Source organism: Taudactylus pleione, unplaced genomic scaffold (genome assembly GCF_031769625.1).
Source record: "Taudactylus pleione unplaced genomic scaffold, aTauple2 ptg000915l, whole genome shotgun sequence".
NCBI classification, from domain to species: Eukaryota; Metazoa; Chordata; class Amphibia; order Anura; family Myobatrachidae; genus Taudactylus; species Taudactylus pleione.
The window spans coordinates 352,667-373,173 of NW_028285316.1; the positions used below are offsets into that span (position 1 = coordinate 352,667).

The window sequence follows — 20,507 nt, forward strand, 5'->3', positions numbered from 1 at the left end:
AGTTTTCATATTTTGGCCTCTATTCACCACCACAATGGCTTTGAAATGAAACAAACAAGATGTGCTTTAACTGCAGACTTTCAGATTTAGTTTGAGGGTAATTACATTCAAATCAGGTGAACGGTGTAGGAATTACAGCGGTTTCTATATGTGCCTCCCACTTTTTAAGGGGCCAAAAGTAATGGGACTACCATCTCAAAAGCTATTTCATGGGCAGGTGTGGGCTATTTCCTCGTTATTTCATTATCAATTAAGCAGGTAAAAGGTCTGGAGTTGATTCTAGGTGTGACATTTGCATTTGGAATCAGTTGCTGTCGACTCTCAATATGAGATCCAAAGAGCTGTCACTATCAGTGAAGCAAGCCATCATTAGGCTGAAAAATCAAAACAAACCCATCAGAGAGATAGCAAAAACATTAGGTGTGGCCAAATCAACTGTTTGGAAAATTCTTAAAAAGAAAGAACACACCGGAGAGCTCAGCAACACCAAAAGACCCGGAAGACCACGGAAAACAACTGTGGTGGATGACAGAAGAATAATTTCAGTTGGCCAAATCAAGAACACTCTCCAGGAGGTAGGTGTATATGTGTCAAAGTCAACAATCAAGAGAAGACTTCACAAGAGCAAATATAGAGGGTTCACCATAAGATGTAAACCATTGGCGAGCCTCAAAAACAGGAAGACCAGATTAGAGTTTGCCAAACAACATCTAAAAAAATCCATTACAGTTCTGGAACAACGTCCTATGGACAGATGAGACAAAGATCAACTTGTACCAGAGTGATGGGAAGAGAAGAGTATGGAGAAGGAAAGGAACTGCTCATGATCCAAAACATACCACCTCATCAGTGAAGCATGGTGGTGGTAGTGTCATGGCGTGGGCATGTATGGCTGCCAATGGAACTGGTTCCCTTGTATTTATTGATGATGTGCCTGCTGACAAAAGCAGCAGAATGAATTCTGAAGTGTTTCGGGCAATATTATATGCTCATATTCAGTCAAATGCTTCAGAACTCATTGGACGGCGCTTCACAGTGCAAATGGACAATGACCCGAAGCATACTGCAAAAGCAACCAAAGAGTTTTTTAAGGCTAAAAAGTGGAATGTTATGCAATGGCCAAGTCAATCCCCTGGCCTGAATCCGATTGAGCATGCATTTCACTTGATGAAGACAAAACTGAAGGGAAAATGCCCCAAGAACAAGCAGGAACTGAAGACATTTGCAGTAGAGGCCTGGCAGAGCATCACCAGGGATGAAACCCAGCGTCTGGTGATGTCTATGTGTTCCAGACTTCAGGCTGTAATTGCCTGCAAAGGATTTGCAACAAAGTATTAAAAAGTGAAAGTTAGATTTAGGATTGTTTAGTTTGTCCCATTACTTTTGGCCCCTTAAAGAGTGGGAGGCACATATAGAAACTGTTGTAATTCCTACACCGTTCACCTGATTTGCATGTAATTACCCTCAAATTAAATCTGAAAGTCTGCAGTTAAAGCACATCTTGTTTCTTTCATTTCAAAGTCATTGTGGTGGTGAATAGAGGCCAAAATATGAAAATTCTGTCAATGTCCCAATATTTATGCACCTGACTGTATGTTTAAAAAAACAAACATTTTTTTCAGGGCATTGCTGCTTTAAACATTATCCTGCTTAACCTATTTACACTATATTAAATGGTCATCATAAGTAGGAAAGACAAAGTAGTGACAACTCATAATGAGCTAATGTCTGCAGGACATTCATGCCTGTACAGTACCTCATACTTGCCTACCCTCCTGGAACGGCCGGGAGGCTTCAGAAAATCGTGTGGTGCTCCTGGCCACCCAGAAAAGCGAGCAAGTTTCCAGACTACCTACCCAACTCCCCCCCTCCCCCGCGCACACCCCCACACACACACATGCAGCAGAGGGGATGTCACGATTCGTGCTGAATTGCGTCATCATGGCCCCTCTCCCTGCTTCACAATGCCGGTAATCTTGGCATTGCAAAGCAGGGGCTGGGCCGTGATGACGCAAGCATGTGGTTACCCCCACCCCGCTCCACCACTAATTTTGGGTAATGCATACCTCCCAACATGACCCTCTCCAGAAGGGACACAATGCTCTGGTCCTGGACTTCCCTGGTAAGAGGTGAGGCTGCAGCACAGTTCAAAATTCAAATAGGGGAGCCTCACCAACTGTCATTTCTCACCCTGCCAAACATCACTGGCTGGGACTCACTGGCAGTTGGTGTGACGCCCCTATTTGAATTTTGGACTGTGCTGCAGCCCCACCTCTGGAGCCTCCACCAATCATAAATGACCAGGGAAGTCCAGGACCAGAGCATTGTGTCCCTCCTGGAGAGGGTCATGTTGGGAGGTATGATAATGTCCTCATCCATGCCCCCTATGCCATGCCATGCCCTATCGCTATGCCGACCAGGCTGTCCCCTCCAGGAGGGAGCAGCCAGAATGATGGCAAGTATGCTGCACCTGTTATCTATATTTACAATGCAATATGCTGTACTCATGCTCATTGTCATAGAAAACACACCACCCTAACCATCGGAGATGTGCCAGAAGAATGTACATCTCTGAATCGAACTAATTATCAGCACCTTTGAATGTCCCAGGGAAGTGAATCTCCTGATTTATATAGGTGATGTGTGGGTTCTGCAGCCATGAAGAGGAATATAAACAATGACTGTATCAATACTTGAATACACTGCATGAGGTTCTACAAGTTATATTTTTATCAACTATAATAGGTCTCTAATTATTTTTAATTGTTCTTGTTACATGCAGATGTGTTTTTCTTTCCAGTCACAGAATTAAGCCTAACTCTATTATTCTTTCAGTTTCTTCAAATAGTATGATATAAACAAGCCATATGACATACAGTTTATCACAGACAGCTTTATGTAATTTACTGCATAGATGTTTTTACAGCACATAGGAAACAGCAAGGCAATTTTTCTTTTTTAAATAAGAGCAGAGCACTGAGGACCTGATTCAGACCTGCTCGCTAGATGTGTTCGCACGCTAGATGTGTTTACACGCTAGATGCGTATGCAAATTTCTGCAAGGCAGGCGATCATACGGCAAGGCATTAGCACGCCCACTATGTCTGAGCCTGCGATCGCATTGTGACGCCCACTTGCGCACGTCATTAATATGCAACCATCGGAAGCGACCACCGGAAGTGATCGCAGCGCTTGTGGCTGATAGATACCCTACCGCAAGCACTGCGACTTATTCAGTGTAAAATTCAACCAAGTGACGTGTACAATAACGCTGCCTCTTAATTATGCATGCCTCTGACACAGCGTTAAAACGCTCAGGCACGCCTGTGTTCGCACCTTCACTCCCGTTTCCAGCAGCCAGCCCCTGTCCCCACCCACAAATGGCTTCTCCTGTCACTCATTCTGCCAAGCAGTCTATGCGCAGCGAGCGAACGCTTTCCGATTGCTTGCACTGGTTCGTGCACGCGTATTGCGATGCGTATGCATGCGCAGAACGCTAATAATCGGCTGGCTGCATGCGAACTCATCATAGCGAGCGTGTCTGAATCAGATCCTGAGTTCAATTCTACTGCACCACTGTTCACAAGGCATTAGTGTGTATATGTCAGAAGTCAGAACAGAGAAAAAGATATAGCGGTGAGCCAGGACCAGTGCAAGGTGTCTCGGCACCTAGGCAAAATATCAGCCTACTGCTCTCCCCGCAATCACATTAATACCCACTTTCCAGTTGCTCAGGTGAAAGTGTGGAGGTGGCATCTTAAAAGTTCCATAGCAGCCACCTACATTAAGTACAAGAAAGATGCCTCTCTCAGAGACATCCTTAATTTTGTGGTGACCCTCAGATAACAGCACCCAAGTCAGCTTCCTAAAGCTGCATAATGGCAGTGCCGGCCCTGCAGTGAGCATATGGGGGAAGATTCATAGGTGAACACTATTTGTACCATATGTATAGATCTGGTCCTGCATCGGACACAGGGCATGATTCAGAGCCGCTCGCTAGCAAGTGGGCGCTTGTTGCAGACGATGTTTGCTAATGTGCGCATGCGTGTAGTTCGCAGTGCGCGTGCGCAAGCTAGTACGAGCAATCGGAATGTTCTCGTTCTCCCTGCCAAGACAGCCCAGTGGAATGAGTGACAGGAGAGGCCGTTTGTGGGTGGTAACACGGGCAGGGCAGTAGTAACGGGGGAGTAGAGTTGCGGACGCAGGCGTGCCAGAGTATTTCAACGCCGTTTCAGAGGCGTGCATAATTAACAGACAACGTCATAAATAATACACGTCACCTGGTTGATTTTTACACTGAACTACTCGCAGTGCTTGCGGTAGGGTACAGTCAACCGCAAGCGCTGCGGTCAGATCCGATGGTTCCCGATGATCCGATGCTTGTATATACTTCCTGGAGATGACATACGCAGACAGGCTGGTGGGCGTCTATAAACACAAAGTGATCGCTCGCCAAGACATAGTGGGCGTGCTTATGTCTTGCTGTGCGAGCGGATGCCTTGACGTCACTTAGCTGAATTTCCATATGCTGGGAGCGAGCGGCCGCATCTAGTGAGTGGGTCTGAATCAGGTCCACAGTGCGGTTGCAGACGTTTGTTGATTGTTAGTCTGCAACCATTTGGGGGTGGTGACTGGGAGAGACATTTACAGGGCTGTAGAAAGTGGGGACAGATTCAGATACTAGAGGTGAACATTTATGGGGGAATGATTAAATAGTGGAGGTGCCCCATTACTCCAGTTTTCATAAATTCATAAATGTTCACCTCACATTGATCTATGTTAATCCAGCAGATTTTGGACCTCATTCAGAGCCGCTCGCAAAATGCGAGCGCTCGCTCTGAATGATGGCGGCCGCATCTAAAAAAAGATCCAGTCTCCTGGCCATCGCTAGGCTGTGGGTTACCACCCACAGCCTTAACGAGCGACCAGGACGATGGTTGCGATGGTCAAGACCATCGCGACCATCGGGACTTGCGACGAGACCCTTGTGGTAGGGTCTCGTCTGCTGCAAGCCCCAGAGAGCTTTCGGCTATAATAGAGCCAGAAGCTCTCACACTGACATCACTGGTGATGTCAGTGGGGCCGCCCACAAACGGCAAGCGTTCGCTTGGGAATGCCTTCATTTGTGAAACCACCCCCCCGCCACGCCTACAAAATGGGGCGAGCTGTCGATCAACATCGACAGCCACCCCTTTTGTAGTGAGCCCCGGAGTGAGAGAAATTCTCTCTCGCTCCGGGGCTTGCGCAGTGCGGCCGCTGCGCACGCGCACAGCGAAACATCGACCCGCTTGCGAGTGCTCAGGCGCTTGCGAGTGGGTCTGAATGAGAACCTTCATCTTTTGGTTTTAAAATAATGAGGAAGTGATATCGCTATGCTCATTGGTTTTTTGCATGTACTTCATTCCAATCCTTTACAGTACATGGCCACCTTCTATTTCTCATGACTGTTTGTTGGTCCTTTTGAGCAGGAGTAACACAATCATCCACTGTTGTGTAGTAAACTGACTTTGAGTATTGCAGCTATGTTTTCATATTATTGATTACAAAATCTGTATCCGTTTATTTTCCAGCACTTGCTTAATATTTAATGACTGTGTCTAAAATTATCCCTTATAATGCAGATATATTTCTATTCAATATTTTTAAGGTAAATTCAGAGAGAAGGCTTCGATTCTGCATAAAATGGCGAAAAAGAAGTGCCAGGTAGAGGATAGCGAGAGACTAAACGGCACAGCTAGTTATGTAGGTAAGTATGTATTATTCACTGTAATAACTTTGATGTGGCCTATGTAAATAATACCTAGGAAATTATACAATAAACAACATATCAATGTGTTTGAACTGGATGTGTGAAGAGGGCACCTAATTATTAAGCTTTAAATAAATAATTGTACCTCCCAATTTCTGAGAATTTAGGACGAGTGTTCCACAATTAGTACATTTGGGAGAAGTTGCAGCGCCGCACACTGGGCCTGATTCAGAGACGGACACTAATGCGATAACAGCTGCTATTTCGTATACCACGCAGCTGCGAAAATATGCTAATGTCAGTAAAGATCACCCAAGCGTTCAAATGGACAGGTACGTCTGTGTTTTTCTGACCACCCCCCATTACCATTCCCAAACGCTGACAGCCTGTCACTCACTCTGCGATGGATTCCTATGTGCGTGCGTGATCGCAGTGCAGCTTATAAACTAGCGCAATGGCAAACAATCGCTTGATCTGCGTGAAAATCGCTTTAGCGTCCATCTCTGAATCAGTGGCGTAAGTTCATCCCAGACACCCGGAGGCAAGTTATCATTTAGTGCCCCCCCCTATTCCCCATATTTACAGCCCTAAATGTGGTGAATATATTGTGGGTGATGGAGGAGGTGCCCCTTCAGTGCTGGTGCCCGGTGGCAGGCGCCTCCATTGTCTCCCATACTTCTGCCCCTGCTCTGATTCAGGCCCACTCTGGAGGCAATTGTCTTTACAACAGGTGGCATAAGAATTGGGACTGAAAAAAAAAGGCAGACCAGTGGGTGTGGCCACACCTACAGGAGACATGGCCACACCCACAGTTTGCCATGGCCACACACCTTGTTCCACTGTCGATGCCTCCAATGTTGAGTGTATGAAATAGCATCAAAATATTATGCAGTGTTTTACAGAGAATGTGTAATGAATCACATCAGTCCCGGCCCCAGCTTATTGTCTAAATTCTAAACACACAAACACTACTAGTAATATTTTGGACTGTGGGAGATAACCAGAGCACCTGGAAGAAACCACAAACATGGGGAGATAACACAAATTGCTGTACAAACTGCTGCACCATTTTCTTGGTGATTTTTGTGGCCTCTGGAGAGGTAAGTAAAATGTGTGGGTACAGGGCATGTGGTGTGGGACAGGGGCTCATGTGCATTGCATACCCTGCACCCATTATAGACAGGGGCGCCGAGAGGGGTGTGAGCGGGTACAGATTACCCAGGCCCGGGCTTCCTGAGGGGCCCGGAAGGTGCACGGGTCTGGCGCCGCCCAAACAGCAGCCCAGCACACAGCTGCTGAGCAGCAGCCACAGCAGTCTCCTATGCCTATGGGGGGGAGCGATCACACTGATCGCACTCCCCCTGGCTTTGAGCAGGGCTGAGGGGGCTCAGAGTGCCCCCCCTCCCAAGCGTGCGCGCTGCAAATCTTTTCTTTTTTTTTCCAGGAAGGGGACATGGCCATGCCTCCCGCGATTAGGCCACGCCCCCTATTACCCGGGCCCGCCACGGCTCTTGGCGGGCCTGATTATAGATGTGCCCATGTCTGAAGCCTTGACCAGTGGCGTAACTATGGAGGGTGCAGGGGGTGCGGTTGCTATGGGGCCTGCCGGCCCAGCGATCGCACCCCCTGCACCCTCCATATGCCCCCGGCGGCAGCCGGAGGACGGAGCTCACTCCGTCTTCCGGGTCCCGCAGTGCACTATGGGAGTGACGTCATGACGTCTCTCCCATAGTGCCGAGGAGCGGGCGCCGGGGCGGACAGCAGCTTCACAGGAGTGGGGATAAAGGTAAGTGTTTGGTTTTTTTTCTGTGTGCGCGCGGGGAGGGGGGGCAACTACAGGGGGCAGCTACTGGGATCTCACTACTGGGGGCAGCTACAGGGGGCTCACTACTGGGAGCAGCTACTGGGATCTCGCTACTGGGGGCTCACTACTCGAGGCAGCTACAGGGGGTCCCTACTGGGGGCATTACAGGGGGCTCACTACTGGGGGCAGCAACAGGGGGCTCACTACTGGGGGCAGCTACAGGGGCTCACTTCTGGGGGCAGCTACAGGGGCTCACTTCTGGGGGCATTACATTGGGCTCACTACTGGGGGCAGCTACAGGGGGCTAACTACTGGGAGCAGCTACAGGGGGCTCACTACTGGGGGCAGCTACAGGGGGCTCACTACTGGGGGCAGCTACAGAGGGCTCACTACTGGGGGCATTACAGGGGGCTCACTACTGGGGGCATTACAGGGGTCTCATTACTGGGGGCAACTACAGGGGGCTCACTACTGGGGGCACTGCGTAAGGGGCACCATTACAGTGGGCATTGCATAAGGGGCACCATTACAGTGGGCATTTAATGTTTTAGGGGAACTACTGTGGTTATTGTGTAAGACCTAAGTTAGGGGGGCCCCTTAAAAATGTTGCTATGGGGCCCAAAAAGTTCTAGTTACGCCCCTGGCCTTGACCTAGTCCTCCACCCCATAATTTAGTATGGGGACTTTCATTCATCAAATTCCAAAAACTGAAAGGTCTTGGCATTTTACTGCCAGAATAGACACCATCTTCAGATGGCATTAGGTCCCAGGGCCATGATGCTTCCTATGGGAAGGAAATCTGGGTTGCAAAGAGGAATCCGTTCAAATCCACCCACTCCCTCCTGTAGTGCGCATGCGTGAACTCAGTTCAAGTATGCACACTAACAATAACGAACGGTGTCACACATCGGGCTCGCCATTACCAGGTCCGGTGGTGTCACATCATGATCATTCATGCCCCCCCTGGCCGCAGGTGGCATCCCTGAGAACTGTACTGAACAACCAGCATGGAGGTTGGCATCTCTCTAGATCCATTAGCCAGGTTTGCTGAGCGGGATGCGGTAAATTTACTGCCGCCTGGAATGTCGGCCGGCAGAATCCCATTGGTGGAAGGCTGACCCGGGACCTCGGCGTCGAAATGCCGATGCTTATCTTTAGCCCCACGCCGAAATCCCAATGGCCGGCATCCCGAACAGGATAAGCCGGGGACAGTTAGGTTGTAGCCTCAGGGGGTGAGGGTTAGGTCTAGGCACCCCTTGGGGACTTAGGGTTAGGCACCACCTGGGGAGGGTTAGGGCTAGGCTAGGGGAAGGGGGGATTAGGGTTAGGCACCACGGGGAGGGTTAGGTTTAGAGTGCGGGGAGGGGGGTTAGGGTTAGGCACCACCGCGGCGGAGGGTTAGGCATCCCCCAGGGAGTTTATGGTTAGGCACCACCAAGGGAGGGTTAGGGTTAGCTGGGGAGAGGGGTGAGTTATGGTACTTACGTGCCCCTGTCTGGGTGTCCTGCTTGCGCCGTCGGTATGAGAACCAGCAGCTATTCAGCCGTCGGTATTTCATACCGATACCTGCTGAGCATGGGCGCCACCATCTTGGTTGCGCTCACCTGACTGCACTGTCCAACTAGAGTCCAGCAACATTGGTCACCTGCTCTGCTCAGTCGGCACTCAGAGTGCCCTATTAAAACCTGGTCTTGACTTGCACTGTGATCATGTGATCATTGCCAGAAAAACTTCTCTTCCCTGAAAATTGTGCTCCTGGCTATGTAGCATTCAGATCCAGTCAACTGTCTCCTGCATTTACAATACAGCCTTCAGACTCAGGGCCTGATTCAGCAGTGCTTGTAAGTGCACTGCTGATCACAGATGTTCAGGAATCTGCGCAGACGCCAAACCCGTTCTGCGCATGTGCAGAACGGGTCTGCGAGGCCACACGCTAACTGGCAGCAGACTGTCGGTGATGCCCTCCATTTCCCGAAACAGAGGCGTGTCTCCGCCATTACAGGGGAGGGACGAAGTTAGTAGATTTCCTGGCCTCTTCCTGTAAACTGCAGCGTCTGGCTGCGGGACCCCATGGGTCACCGCAGCCGGCCGATGGTACGCAGATTAACCAATGCTGCATTGGACAACACAGCTCGCATAAGTAATGCACATGGGGCGTGATGTCTCCTGCTGCATTACCATATCTGCAAGGATCGCAATTGCAAAGCTGCCTGCGTGCATACATCATATATTTATAGCCTGTGTGCAGCTTTGCAATTATGTTCCTTACAGAATCAGGCCCCTAGTCATGAGGCTATACAGCATTCAGACTCAAACAACACCTACCTGTTTTCATTGTGCATTGCTGCCAAGCAGCTTCTAGCATCACCTGCAGCCAGCTTTCCTTGTGCATTGCTGCCAAGCAGCTTCTAACATCACCTGCAGCCAGCTTTCCTTGTGCATTGCTGCCAAGCAGCTTCTAACATCACCTGCAGCCAGCTTTCATTGTGCATTGCTGCCAAGCAGCTTCTAGCATCACCTGCAGCCAGCTTTCATTGTGCATTGCTGCCAAGCAGCTTCTAGCATCACCTGCAGCCAGCTTTCCTTGTGCATTGCTGCCAAGCAGCTTCTAACATCACCTGCAGCCAGCTTTCATTGTGCATTGCTGCCAAGCAGCTTCTAGCATCACCTGCAGCCAGCTTTCATTGTGCATTGCTGCCAAGCAGCTTCTAGCATCACCTGCAGCCAGCTTTCCTTGTGCATTGCTGCCAAGCAGCTTCTAACATCACCTGCAGCCAGCTTTCATTGTGCATTGCTGCCAAGCAGCTTCTAGCATCACCTGCAGCCAGCTTTCATTGTGCATTGCTGCCAAGCAGCTTCTAGCATCACCTGCAGCCAGCTTTCCTTGTGCATTGCTGCCAAGCAGCTTCTAACATCACCTGCAGCCAGCTTTCATTGTGCATTGCTGCAAAGCAGCTTCTAACATCACCTGCAGCCAGCTTTCATTGTGCATTGCTGCCAAGCAGCTTCTAGCATCACCTGCAGCCAGCTTTCATTGTGCATTGCTGCAAAGCAGCTTCTAACATCACCTGCAGCCAGCTTTCATTGTCCATTGCTGCAAAGCAGCTTGTAACATCACCTGCAGCCAGCTTTCATTGTGCACAGCACTCATCTTCAAACAATCTAAAAATATACTGGCTGGTTAATTGGCTCCCAACAAAAAAATTAACCCTAGTGTGTATGTGTGTGAGCATGTGGTAGGGAATATAGGCCCTCATTCAGAGCCGCTCGCTAGCGGCAGTACGCTCGTTCCGAGCGATGTTCGCACATCTGCGCATGCGTACTGTTTTTAGTACGCATGCGCGAACCAGTCAGTGCGGCCGAAAATCGTTTGTACGCTATATAGCGAGTGCCTGCTATTTTGAGTGACAGAATGAGGCGTATGTGGGTGGTAACAGGGGAAGGTGCTTGAAAACGGGGAGTGGAGATCCGAACGCAGGCGTGCTTAAAGGTCAAAACGGGCGTTTTAAGGGAGTGCATAATTAATACAGCAGCGTCATTGACCACGTCACTTGTTTTTTTTTAACTCAGAACTTCTCGCAAAATAGCGGTTGAAAAAACCAACCACAAGAATAGCGAGCAGTTCATACGCTGTACGATGTACTCGATTAATCTAATAAATAGCGGACATGACGTATGGTGCGAGCGGCCAGGGGGCGTTTTTATCAAATAAACGAGCGTATGTTTTGCTCGCTCGTTCATACTTAGAGGTGTGAACAGACTGCAATGTGCGAACGGTTCATTTGAATAGCCACCCCTTGTTTTTGAACGAACGACTGCAAATAGCGAACGGCTCTGAATGAGGGCCATAGATTGTAAGCTCCACTGGGGCAGGGACTGATGTGAATGGGCAAACATTCTCTGTAAAGCGCTGCAGAATATGTGTATGCGCTATGTACAGTGCCAGATTAAGGTCCACATGGGCCTGGAGCTTACATTTTTGAAGGGCCTATTGTGTGCTGCTGCAGGGGAGTATGACCAGCACTGTGGTGGTGTGACTAATGATGTGGTGGCATGCCTAGTGTGCGTGTGTGATCTACACAGAGTGCGTGGCTATCTTTCCTTGATGGCTAGAATAGTTTAGATTAATAAGAAAAAAAAGAGAAAAGAATAATAATCCAAAATTGTTTTGGTATATTTCTATAAGTGTGCATCCCACATCCATAGCCACTGCAACGCAGAATGTTGTGATTGATCATCATCACCCTTCAGTGTTGCAGCAGCTCCCTATACACAAACTCACACATTTTATATAATATATATATATACCTTCTCAAGACGAAACATCAGACAAAGGAACTTTATGTATCACCACAGTGACTAAAACCTCATTTAAATACCCCCGCCACTTACCTGTGCTCACTCCTCATGTCAAAAAACAGAAATAACATCATCCATGTCCCGCCTACCTATCTAAGGGCCTTATTCAATTAGACGCAAAAAAGTATCGCGGATAACGTCATCTCGCCAGACAGAAACTTTTCGCCCTATTAAATTTTAAATAGTTTTCGTGTACGCGAAAACGCAATGCATTGTAATAGTCGAAAATGATTTGCCTATGAAGAGGTGGTGAAAAAAAGTGCAGAATTGCAATTTTGGGGTGCAAATGTCAGGAAACCACTCAGCACCCTTGGGACAGCCCCCCCAAAGCATAACTGCGTTAAAAAATCCCTACAAAAATTTAGGAACACCCCAAAAATGTCTTTGAAAATGGGGGCGAAAAAGTGCAAAGTGAGGGTACAACCTTTTAAACTAGCGAAATAGACTTTTGGGGAGTCTGCAAGTATGGGGGAGGTGTTTTTTTGATTGCAGGTGCTTGCTGAAGATGCGTTTTTTACAACATCACTTTTGCGATTTTAATCGATGCTAGCACCCATTTTCAAGTACCCCAAATGTGACAGGACTACTTATTTTCACCAAAAAAACTGCCTAATACCATTCTTCACCACTTGTGCAAAGACGCTGATTAGATGCAATTGACAGCACTTGCCAAATACCTTCAGTAGGGCTATGCAGGGAAATATATATTGATCCCCAATGTTAGTGCATCTTTTGGGGGGTGTCAAGCTGATTTCCCCATTTTTTACAGCACTTTTCGCCTGTTTGAGTATCACCGGGACGCTTTTTCGCCTCCTTTGGAATTGAATATGGCGAATAGCGGGGGTGCGCGCGATAAGTTCCGAGGTCAAAACACGCGATGTAGGCAAAGTGTGGCAGGCAAAACCTTCCCGACTTTTCGTGGCTAATTGAATACGGCCCTATGTATTATATCTAACAAAACCAAAACTCAGTATATAATAATGGGCTAGCTAACATGCATAATCAGCCCAATGTAGTACAGATAATGTGGGTCCGTGACCGGAAGTCCTCGGCGCGACGCTTCCTATGTGCGCTCCACTGGATTACACTATCACAGGAAGTAACAAAACAGGTTATGCGAGTACCGTGTACCTGCTTCCAACATCCACAGTATTCCTGATAGCCACTACCAAGGTCCCACACCACTCACCTGTCAGTAGGAGACCGCCGCATAGTCACCAAACCATGACCGGAAGTACATGTTTGCGCTCCAACATGGTGCGCAGGCTCAGGAAGTAACCAACTAAAGGGATAAAAATACATATAGGCCCTCATTCAGAGCCGTTCGCTATTTGCGGTCGTTCGTTCAAAAACAAGGGGTGGCTATTCAAATGATTCGTTCGCAAATTGCAGTCTGTTCACACCTCTAAGTCTGAACGAGCGAGCAAAACATACGCTCGTTTATTTGATAAAAACGCCCCCTGGCCGCTCGCACCATACGTCATGTCCGCTATTTATTTGATTAATCGAGTACATCGTACAGCATATGAACTGCTCGCTATTCTTGTGGTTGGTTTTTTCAACCGCTATTTTGCGAGCAGTTCTGAGTTTAAAAAAACCAAGTGACGTGGTCAATGACGCTGCTGGATTAATTATGCACACCCTTAAAACGCCCGTTTTGACCTTTAAGCACGCCTGCGTTCGAATTCCACTCCCCCGTTTTCAAGCACCTTCCCCTGTTACCACCCACATACGCCTCATTCTGTCACTCAAAATAGCAGGCACTCGCTATATAGCGTACAAACGATTTTCGGCCGCACTGACTGGTTCGCGCATGCGTACTAAAAACCGTACGCATGCGCAGATGTGCGAACATCGCTCGGAACGAGCGTACTGCCGCTAACGAGCGGCTCTGAATGAGGGCCATAGAATCCAGCTATTGGCAATTACAGTATGGATCACTAAAAGCTGAAAAGGTTGAATAAAATGTGCCCTATACCAATAAATCTAGGGCAACCCTAATACTGTGGATAATTATAAGGGAGCCACGTTGTGTGATATGAGTGTGCACCAATGTGTGTGTGTATATATATATATATATATATATATATATATATATATACATAGTTCCAATAAGCAGCACTCAGCAGTCTCGTTCAATAATAACATTGCACAGCTTCGTCGAGCAACGTTTCAGGCTTTAATGCCCTTTATCAGGCTGCATACACATGACGAAGGGCATTAAAGCCCGAAACGTTGCTCAATGAAGCTGTGCAATGTCATTATTGAACAAGATCGCTGAGTGCTGCTTAATGGAACTATGGGCCTGATTCAGACCCGGTCGCAAGCGCTGAGCACGCGCAACTGGGTCGATGGTGGCCCACAGCGCATGCGCACGAGGGAGCCGACTCCGTCGTGCGCATGCGCGAGACCCGGCTAGCGACGGGCAATCCGTTGCTCCGGGTCTCGCACCAAAGGGGGCGAGCTGTCGATGTTGAGTGACAGCTCGCCCCCTTTGGTGGGCGGGCCGGGGGGGTGGCTGCCCAAATGGAGGCGTTCCCATGTGAATGCCTGCCGTTTGGGGGCGGCCCCGCTGACATCACGAGTGATGTCAGTGGAGAGATTCCGGCTCTGTTAGAGCCAAAATCTCTCTGGGGCTTGCGGCCACGAGACCCTACCACAAGGGTCTCGTCGCAAGCCCGATGGTCGCGATGGTCTTGACAATCGCGACCATCATCATGGCCGCTCGCTATAGCTGTGGGTGGTCACCCACAGCTATGCGAGCGGCCAGGAGGCCGATCCCGAAAAAAAAAAAGCCCGGCCCTGATTCAGAGCGAGCGGCTCTGAATCAGGCCCTATGTGCATGATATGTTAGTGGGCACAGCGGCAGTTTGTAGTTGATGGGAAGGAGAGTGCTGCGCAGTTTGGAGTATATATATATATATATATATATATATATATATTACACTATGTATGTGTATATATATATATATATATAATCAAAGGCGGCACTCTAGAGGCTTATTATATGTAGTGAAACAACAACGTCTTTATTCCATCCAACATTTTGGGCCTCTTTCAGGGATCTAATGACGACAGAGGCCTGAAACTTTGGATGGAATGAAGACATTGTTTCACTCTATACAGTATACCAAGTCTCCAGAGTACCACTATTGATTGTCCTCTACATATTGTTATTTAGAAGAACCTAATTCATACTTAACGCCATTCAGCTCCCTTCTTCCAGGAGGGAGCTGAATGTCTGCGCACAGCGGGAGGCGTAGGCGGGTAATGATGCCACATTGCAGAAAATAGCGGCATTGTGCTGCATGGGGCGGGGCCACGATGATGGCGTCACTGGCCCCCCGCTGCAGGGGTTTCTAGTTTACTCTGGACGGGGGGGGGTAGGGAGGGTCGGCTTGCCTGCCTTTCCGTGGGGGCCGGGAGCGGCACCCGATATCTGGGAGGTTCCCGGCCAAATCGGGAGGGTAGTCAAGCCTGACCTACATACATACAGATAAACATGCAGACTCAACCATTTTTACATACAAATAGACAGTGTATGTATGTATGTATGTATATATATATATATATATATATATATATATATATAGCTATACATACATACACTCACACGTACATACATAGGTGCCAGACTAACCTGTTTGGTGATGCATGCTGCTCTTTTCTCATGGCTGGTGACAGCAGCCTTCCCTCCCGCGCAATTCAGCTCAGCCTCTGCGTTCCATCCGCAGCGCTGACTTCTCATAATTTCTGTGCCCAAGCCTGGGGCCAGCTGTTAAACTGGCCCTGGGTAAGGGGAATGGGCGGGGCTTTAGATAGCCTGGTTACCGGAGTTTCTGGTGACTCAGGGGAGGCAACTGTGGGCGGCCGAAGGGAGCTGCTTTAGCACAACCTGGCTGCGGGGGCGGAGCTTCAGTCGACCTGGAGGTGGAGCTTCAGATGACATGGGGCGGAGATTCAGGCAGTCGAGGGGCAGGGCTTCGTACGGTCGAGGGGGCGGAGCTTCGGGCGGTTAGGCAATGGTACGGCTGCAGATCCTCCGTTGTCAGGTCGTCAGATTCAATGCAATGCAATACAGTGTTTGCAAGGAATTGTTTCTCTCCTGTCTGCACAGCAGTGACTGGATCCTGTGGGCCTATTTAAATGGCGGGCTTGGAGCTGCAGCTCCACCCGCCCCATTAGTAATCCGGCCCTGGCTATGTAAAGAACTGGTAATAATAAATAACATCACTTGCAGTCTGCCTTCAGTGTGCACAGCACTCAGCTTCAAACACAATCTACAGCCTGCTTCAATTGTGTAAAGCACTCAATTTCAATACTATCTGTAGTTTGCCTCCAGGAGCATAGCACTCAGGGCCTGATTCAGAGCCACTCGTAAGCGGCCGCTCCTTCGCTCCGAGCGATGTTCGCACATCTGCGCATGCATATGGGTCGTAATGCGCATTCGTCAACCAGTCAGTGCGGTCGAAAATCGTGTGTTCGCAAAATAGCGAGTGCCTGCTAATTTGAGTGACAGGATGAGGCGTTTGTGGGTGGTAACAGGGGAAGGTGCTTGAAAACTGGGAGTGGAGATCCGAACACAGGCGTGCCAAACGGTCAAAACAGGCGTTTTAAGGATGTGCATAATTAACAAAGCAGCGTCATCGGGCACGTCACTTGGTTGTCTCTTAGCCTGAACTGTTCACATGATTGCGGTAGGAAAATCCAACCACAAGCACTGCGAGCAGTTCAGACTCCTTTCGATGTACTCGATTAATCTAATAAATAGCGGAGATGACGTATGATGCGAACGGCCAGGGGGCGTCTTTACAAAATAGCGAGCGTATGTTTTGTTCGCTCGCTCAGACATAGAGGCGTCAAAAGACCGCAAAGAGCGAGCGCTCAATTTAAATAGCCCGCCCCTTTTTCTGAACTACCGTTCGCAAATAGCGTCCGGCTCTGAATCAGGCCCTCAGTTTCTACACCATCTGCATAGCACCCAACTCCTAAATCAGCAGCAGCCAGCCCTCCTGCATATTGACTTTGTCATGCTTCCGGCACTCATTAAAGTGTTACTCAGTCTACTGCCTCTTCAGGATATCCAGATACCTCTCTCTGGGCCTGATTCAGAGCCGCTCGTAAGCGGCCGCTCGTTCGTTCCGAGCGATGTTTGCACAACTGCACATGCGTACGGATCGTAATACGCATGCGCGAACCAGTCAGTGCGGGCGAAAATCGTTTCTTCGCTAAATAGCGAATGCCTGCTATTTTGAGTGACAGGAGGAGGCGTATGTGGGTGGTAACAGGGGAAGGTGCTTGAAAACGGGGAGTGGAGATCCGAACACAGGCGTGCTTAAAGGTCAAAACGGGCGTTTTATGGGTGTGCATAATTAATACAGCAGCGTCATTGACCACGTCACTGGGTTATTTTATAGTCAGAACTGCTCGCATGATTGTGGTAGGTAAAAAACCAACCACAAGAATAGCGAGCAGTTCATACGCTGGTCGATGTACTCGATTAATCTAATAAATAGCGGACATGATGTAGGATGCGAGCGGCCAGGGGGCGTAGTTTTCAAAAAAACGACCGCAAGTTTTGTTCGCTCGTTCAGACCTAGAGGCGTGAACAGACCGCAAAGAGCGAACGGTTCATTTGAATAGCCACCCCTTTTTTCTGAACGAGCGAGCGCAAATAGCTCTGAATCAGGCCCTCTGTTCAGTACTCTGCAAATCATATATAATACTTGCAAGAGTGATCTGCATGAGAAGAAGCATCATCAGACCCTCAAGCTTCATACACTCAGGGCCAGTGCAAGGTGTCTGAGCGCCCTACGCAACATTTCACCCACTGCCTCTGCTCCCTCCAATTCATACTATGCCACATATTAGTGACGCTAATTTATAATATGCCACACAGCAGAGACCCAAAATCATACTGTGCCTCATGACACTGCACCCAATTCATAATATGTTATGTTCCACAATTCATTATATGCCACACAGCTGTATCCCAATTCATAATTATGCTACACATCAATGCCCCAATACATAATATGCCACACGTTTATGCTCCAATACATAATATGCCACACATGTGTGTCCCCAGTACATAATATGCCACACATTTGTGCCCCCAATACATAATATGCCACACATTTGTGCCCTCAATACATAATATGCCATACATTTGTGCCTCCAATACATATGCCACACAGCTGTGCACCAAAGTTATTGTATGCCACATAGCCATCCATTATGCCAGACAATGCCCCTAGTACCTATGCCACACATGTGCCCCAAATTATTTCTATGCCGTACAGCTGTGCCCCCAATTCATTATGCCACACATGCATGCACCAGTATATTTATGCCACACATTTGTGCTCCGATATATGTTAGTACCCATTACCTCCCACATACACTCACCCTGGCAGTACTAATTAAACCCACACACACATACACTAACCCTGTCAGCACTCACTAAAACCACCCCACACACTAAACCAACCTGTGTGGGACTGAAAGAGACATCCATTTTGTTTTGTGGACTCAGCAGCGCCCTCCAGTGGCCGGCACCCTAGGCAGCCGCCTAAAGCTGCCTAATGGTAGCCTCGGCTCTGCATACACTCCCGCACTACTGCAGCGGGCCCCAGGGGTCCCAATACGATTCACCAAAACCCCAGTGCTGTGACAATAGGTCTCTTGGCCCCATTATCTATTAGAATCCCCACTCACTCTGCCAAGCCACATTTAGATCAACAAGACCACTCCCAGATTTCTGTGAAGCCATTCTTACTTTGTGATGTACCCAGTGCAGGCCGATCAGAAGATATCTTGTACGGCACTATGCTCCTGGATGGCCACTGAACCATATATAGGGGGTGATGCAGCTTAGGACAGAATTGCAAAGCATAGGCCGCGATGGTGGATGGTGCTGGGCCGCAAGCCAGCTGAGTAAGCCTTAGCTTACTCAGGCTGGTCGGCTTGCGAGGCCAGGAAACTGCTTCCATGGATGTAGATCCTGGCCTTGCCACTCCTGGAAAATGGGGCAGACACCCCCCGTTTTCAGGAATGCCAGCCGCCCCCGCACTGCCCATTAAAAGCCTTTGCCTGTCAATCACACAGGACCCGTTCTGCAATTTCGCAGAATGGGTCCTGCGCACATGCGATTCCCAATAGTAGAGAATCTGCGTTCAGTATTGCACATACGTGCAATGCTGAATCAGCCCCATAGTGCGGTTGCACAATATATCATTACATATCATTCCGTCGGTCATGCCGTGAGCTTTAAAGCCTTGAATAGTCCAGAGCTTGTCTGCTCTACTCTGTAACAATGATACCACTCTCGCCTGTTTCAAAATAGCCACAGTGTGATTGAAGCCTTGCCCTGTAAACATCTCTGTGCATGTTTGAGCTGTAGGCAGGCTAATATTTGTGCCAGTGAGCTGGTCTAAGGGGCTAATTCAGCATTGCATGTATGTGCAATGCTGAACGTAGATTCCCGATTATCGGGAAGCTGCGCGTGCACAGGACCTGTTCTGCGAATGTGCAGAACGGGTCCTGCGTGATCGCACACAGCCTCTTCTATGCCTCTGCCTGATTGGCAGACAGAGGCATTTAAGGGGCAGTGCAGGTGTGGGGACGGCCAGTGTTCCTGGAAACTGAGGCGCGTCGGCCTCGTTTTCCGGGAGTGGCAAGGCCAGGATCTACATCCATGGACGCAGTTTTACAGCCTTGCAAGCTGCCCAGCCTGACTAAGCTGATGCTTGCTCAGCCGGCTGGTGGCCCGGCACCGGTGATCCCAGTCTGCGACCTTGGTAGCAGTGCTGGGATCACAGATGCAGCAGGGGGTGCCATACACCTCCTGCTGCATTTGCATATTTATTATTATTATTATTTATTTATTAACAGTTTCTTATATAGTGCAACATATTCCGTTGTGCTTCACAATTGGAAGGATGGAATTGCATAGCTTTAGTCAAAGGAGAAATATTTATATCTGTTCAATCGCTTTCATTGCAGAGAAAATTGATCTTCCAAACACTGCGAATGTTGAGGTTGAAGTGACACCACCCAACGAATCTACTGATCCAGTTCAAAATGGGAATGTTGCTTACGGCATTGAAGCTGCAGAAACACAGGTTATATTTTTTCCAATGTTTTACTTAGTTTCTAAAAGATTCTGGACCTCATTCAGAGTCGGTCGAAGCGGCCGCACAGTCGTACGCCACCAATGTTCGCTTTACTGCGCATGTGTACAGGTCGCAAGGAGCGTGCGCAAACTAGCCGCTACGATCAGAAATGTCTCTCTCCTTGAGCACCGCCAGGTCGGTAGTTTGAGTGACAGATTGCGGCTTTTGTGGGTGGTAACATGGGAAGGTGCTTGAAAACGGGGGTGTGGAGTTCCGAACGCAGGCGTGCCTCATTATGCGAACGGCGTTTTCTGGGAGTGCATAAATTACAAAGTAGTGTCATGGCACACGTGACATGGGAGGTTTTACACTGAAATGATCGTAGAACTTAAGAGAGGGTCAGGTCAACCTTTAGCTCTACGACCAGTTCCGATGGCTGTCGATGCTCGCGATTAATCCTTATGTAGCCGGAGATGACGTG

General features: G+C 48.7%; 1 protein-coding gene across 3 annotated transcripts in view; it reads left to right on the forward strand.

Annotated features, from left to right (window-relative positions):
- Window positions 1-20,507, forward strand: part of SLC24A2 (solute carrier family 24 member 2) — a 244,196-nt gene that overhangs the window by 199,475 nt on the left and 24,214 nt on the right. For all 3 annotated transcript variants that reach the window (XM_088459587.1, XM_088459589.1, XM_088459588.1), the window contains 2 exons: window positions 5,648-5,746; window positions 19,917-20,035. In XM_088459587.1, coding sequence (XP_088315713.1) covers window positions 5,648-5,746; window positions 19,917-20,035 — 218 coding nt within the window. The remainder of the gene's footprint in view (window positions 1-5,647; window positions 5,747-19,916; window positions 20,036-20,507) is intronic.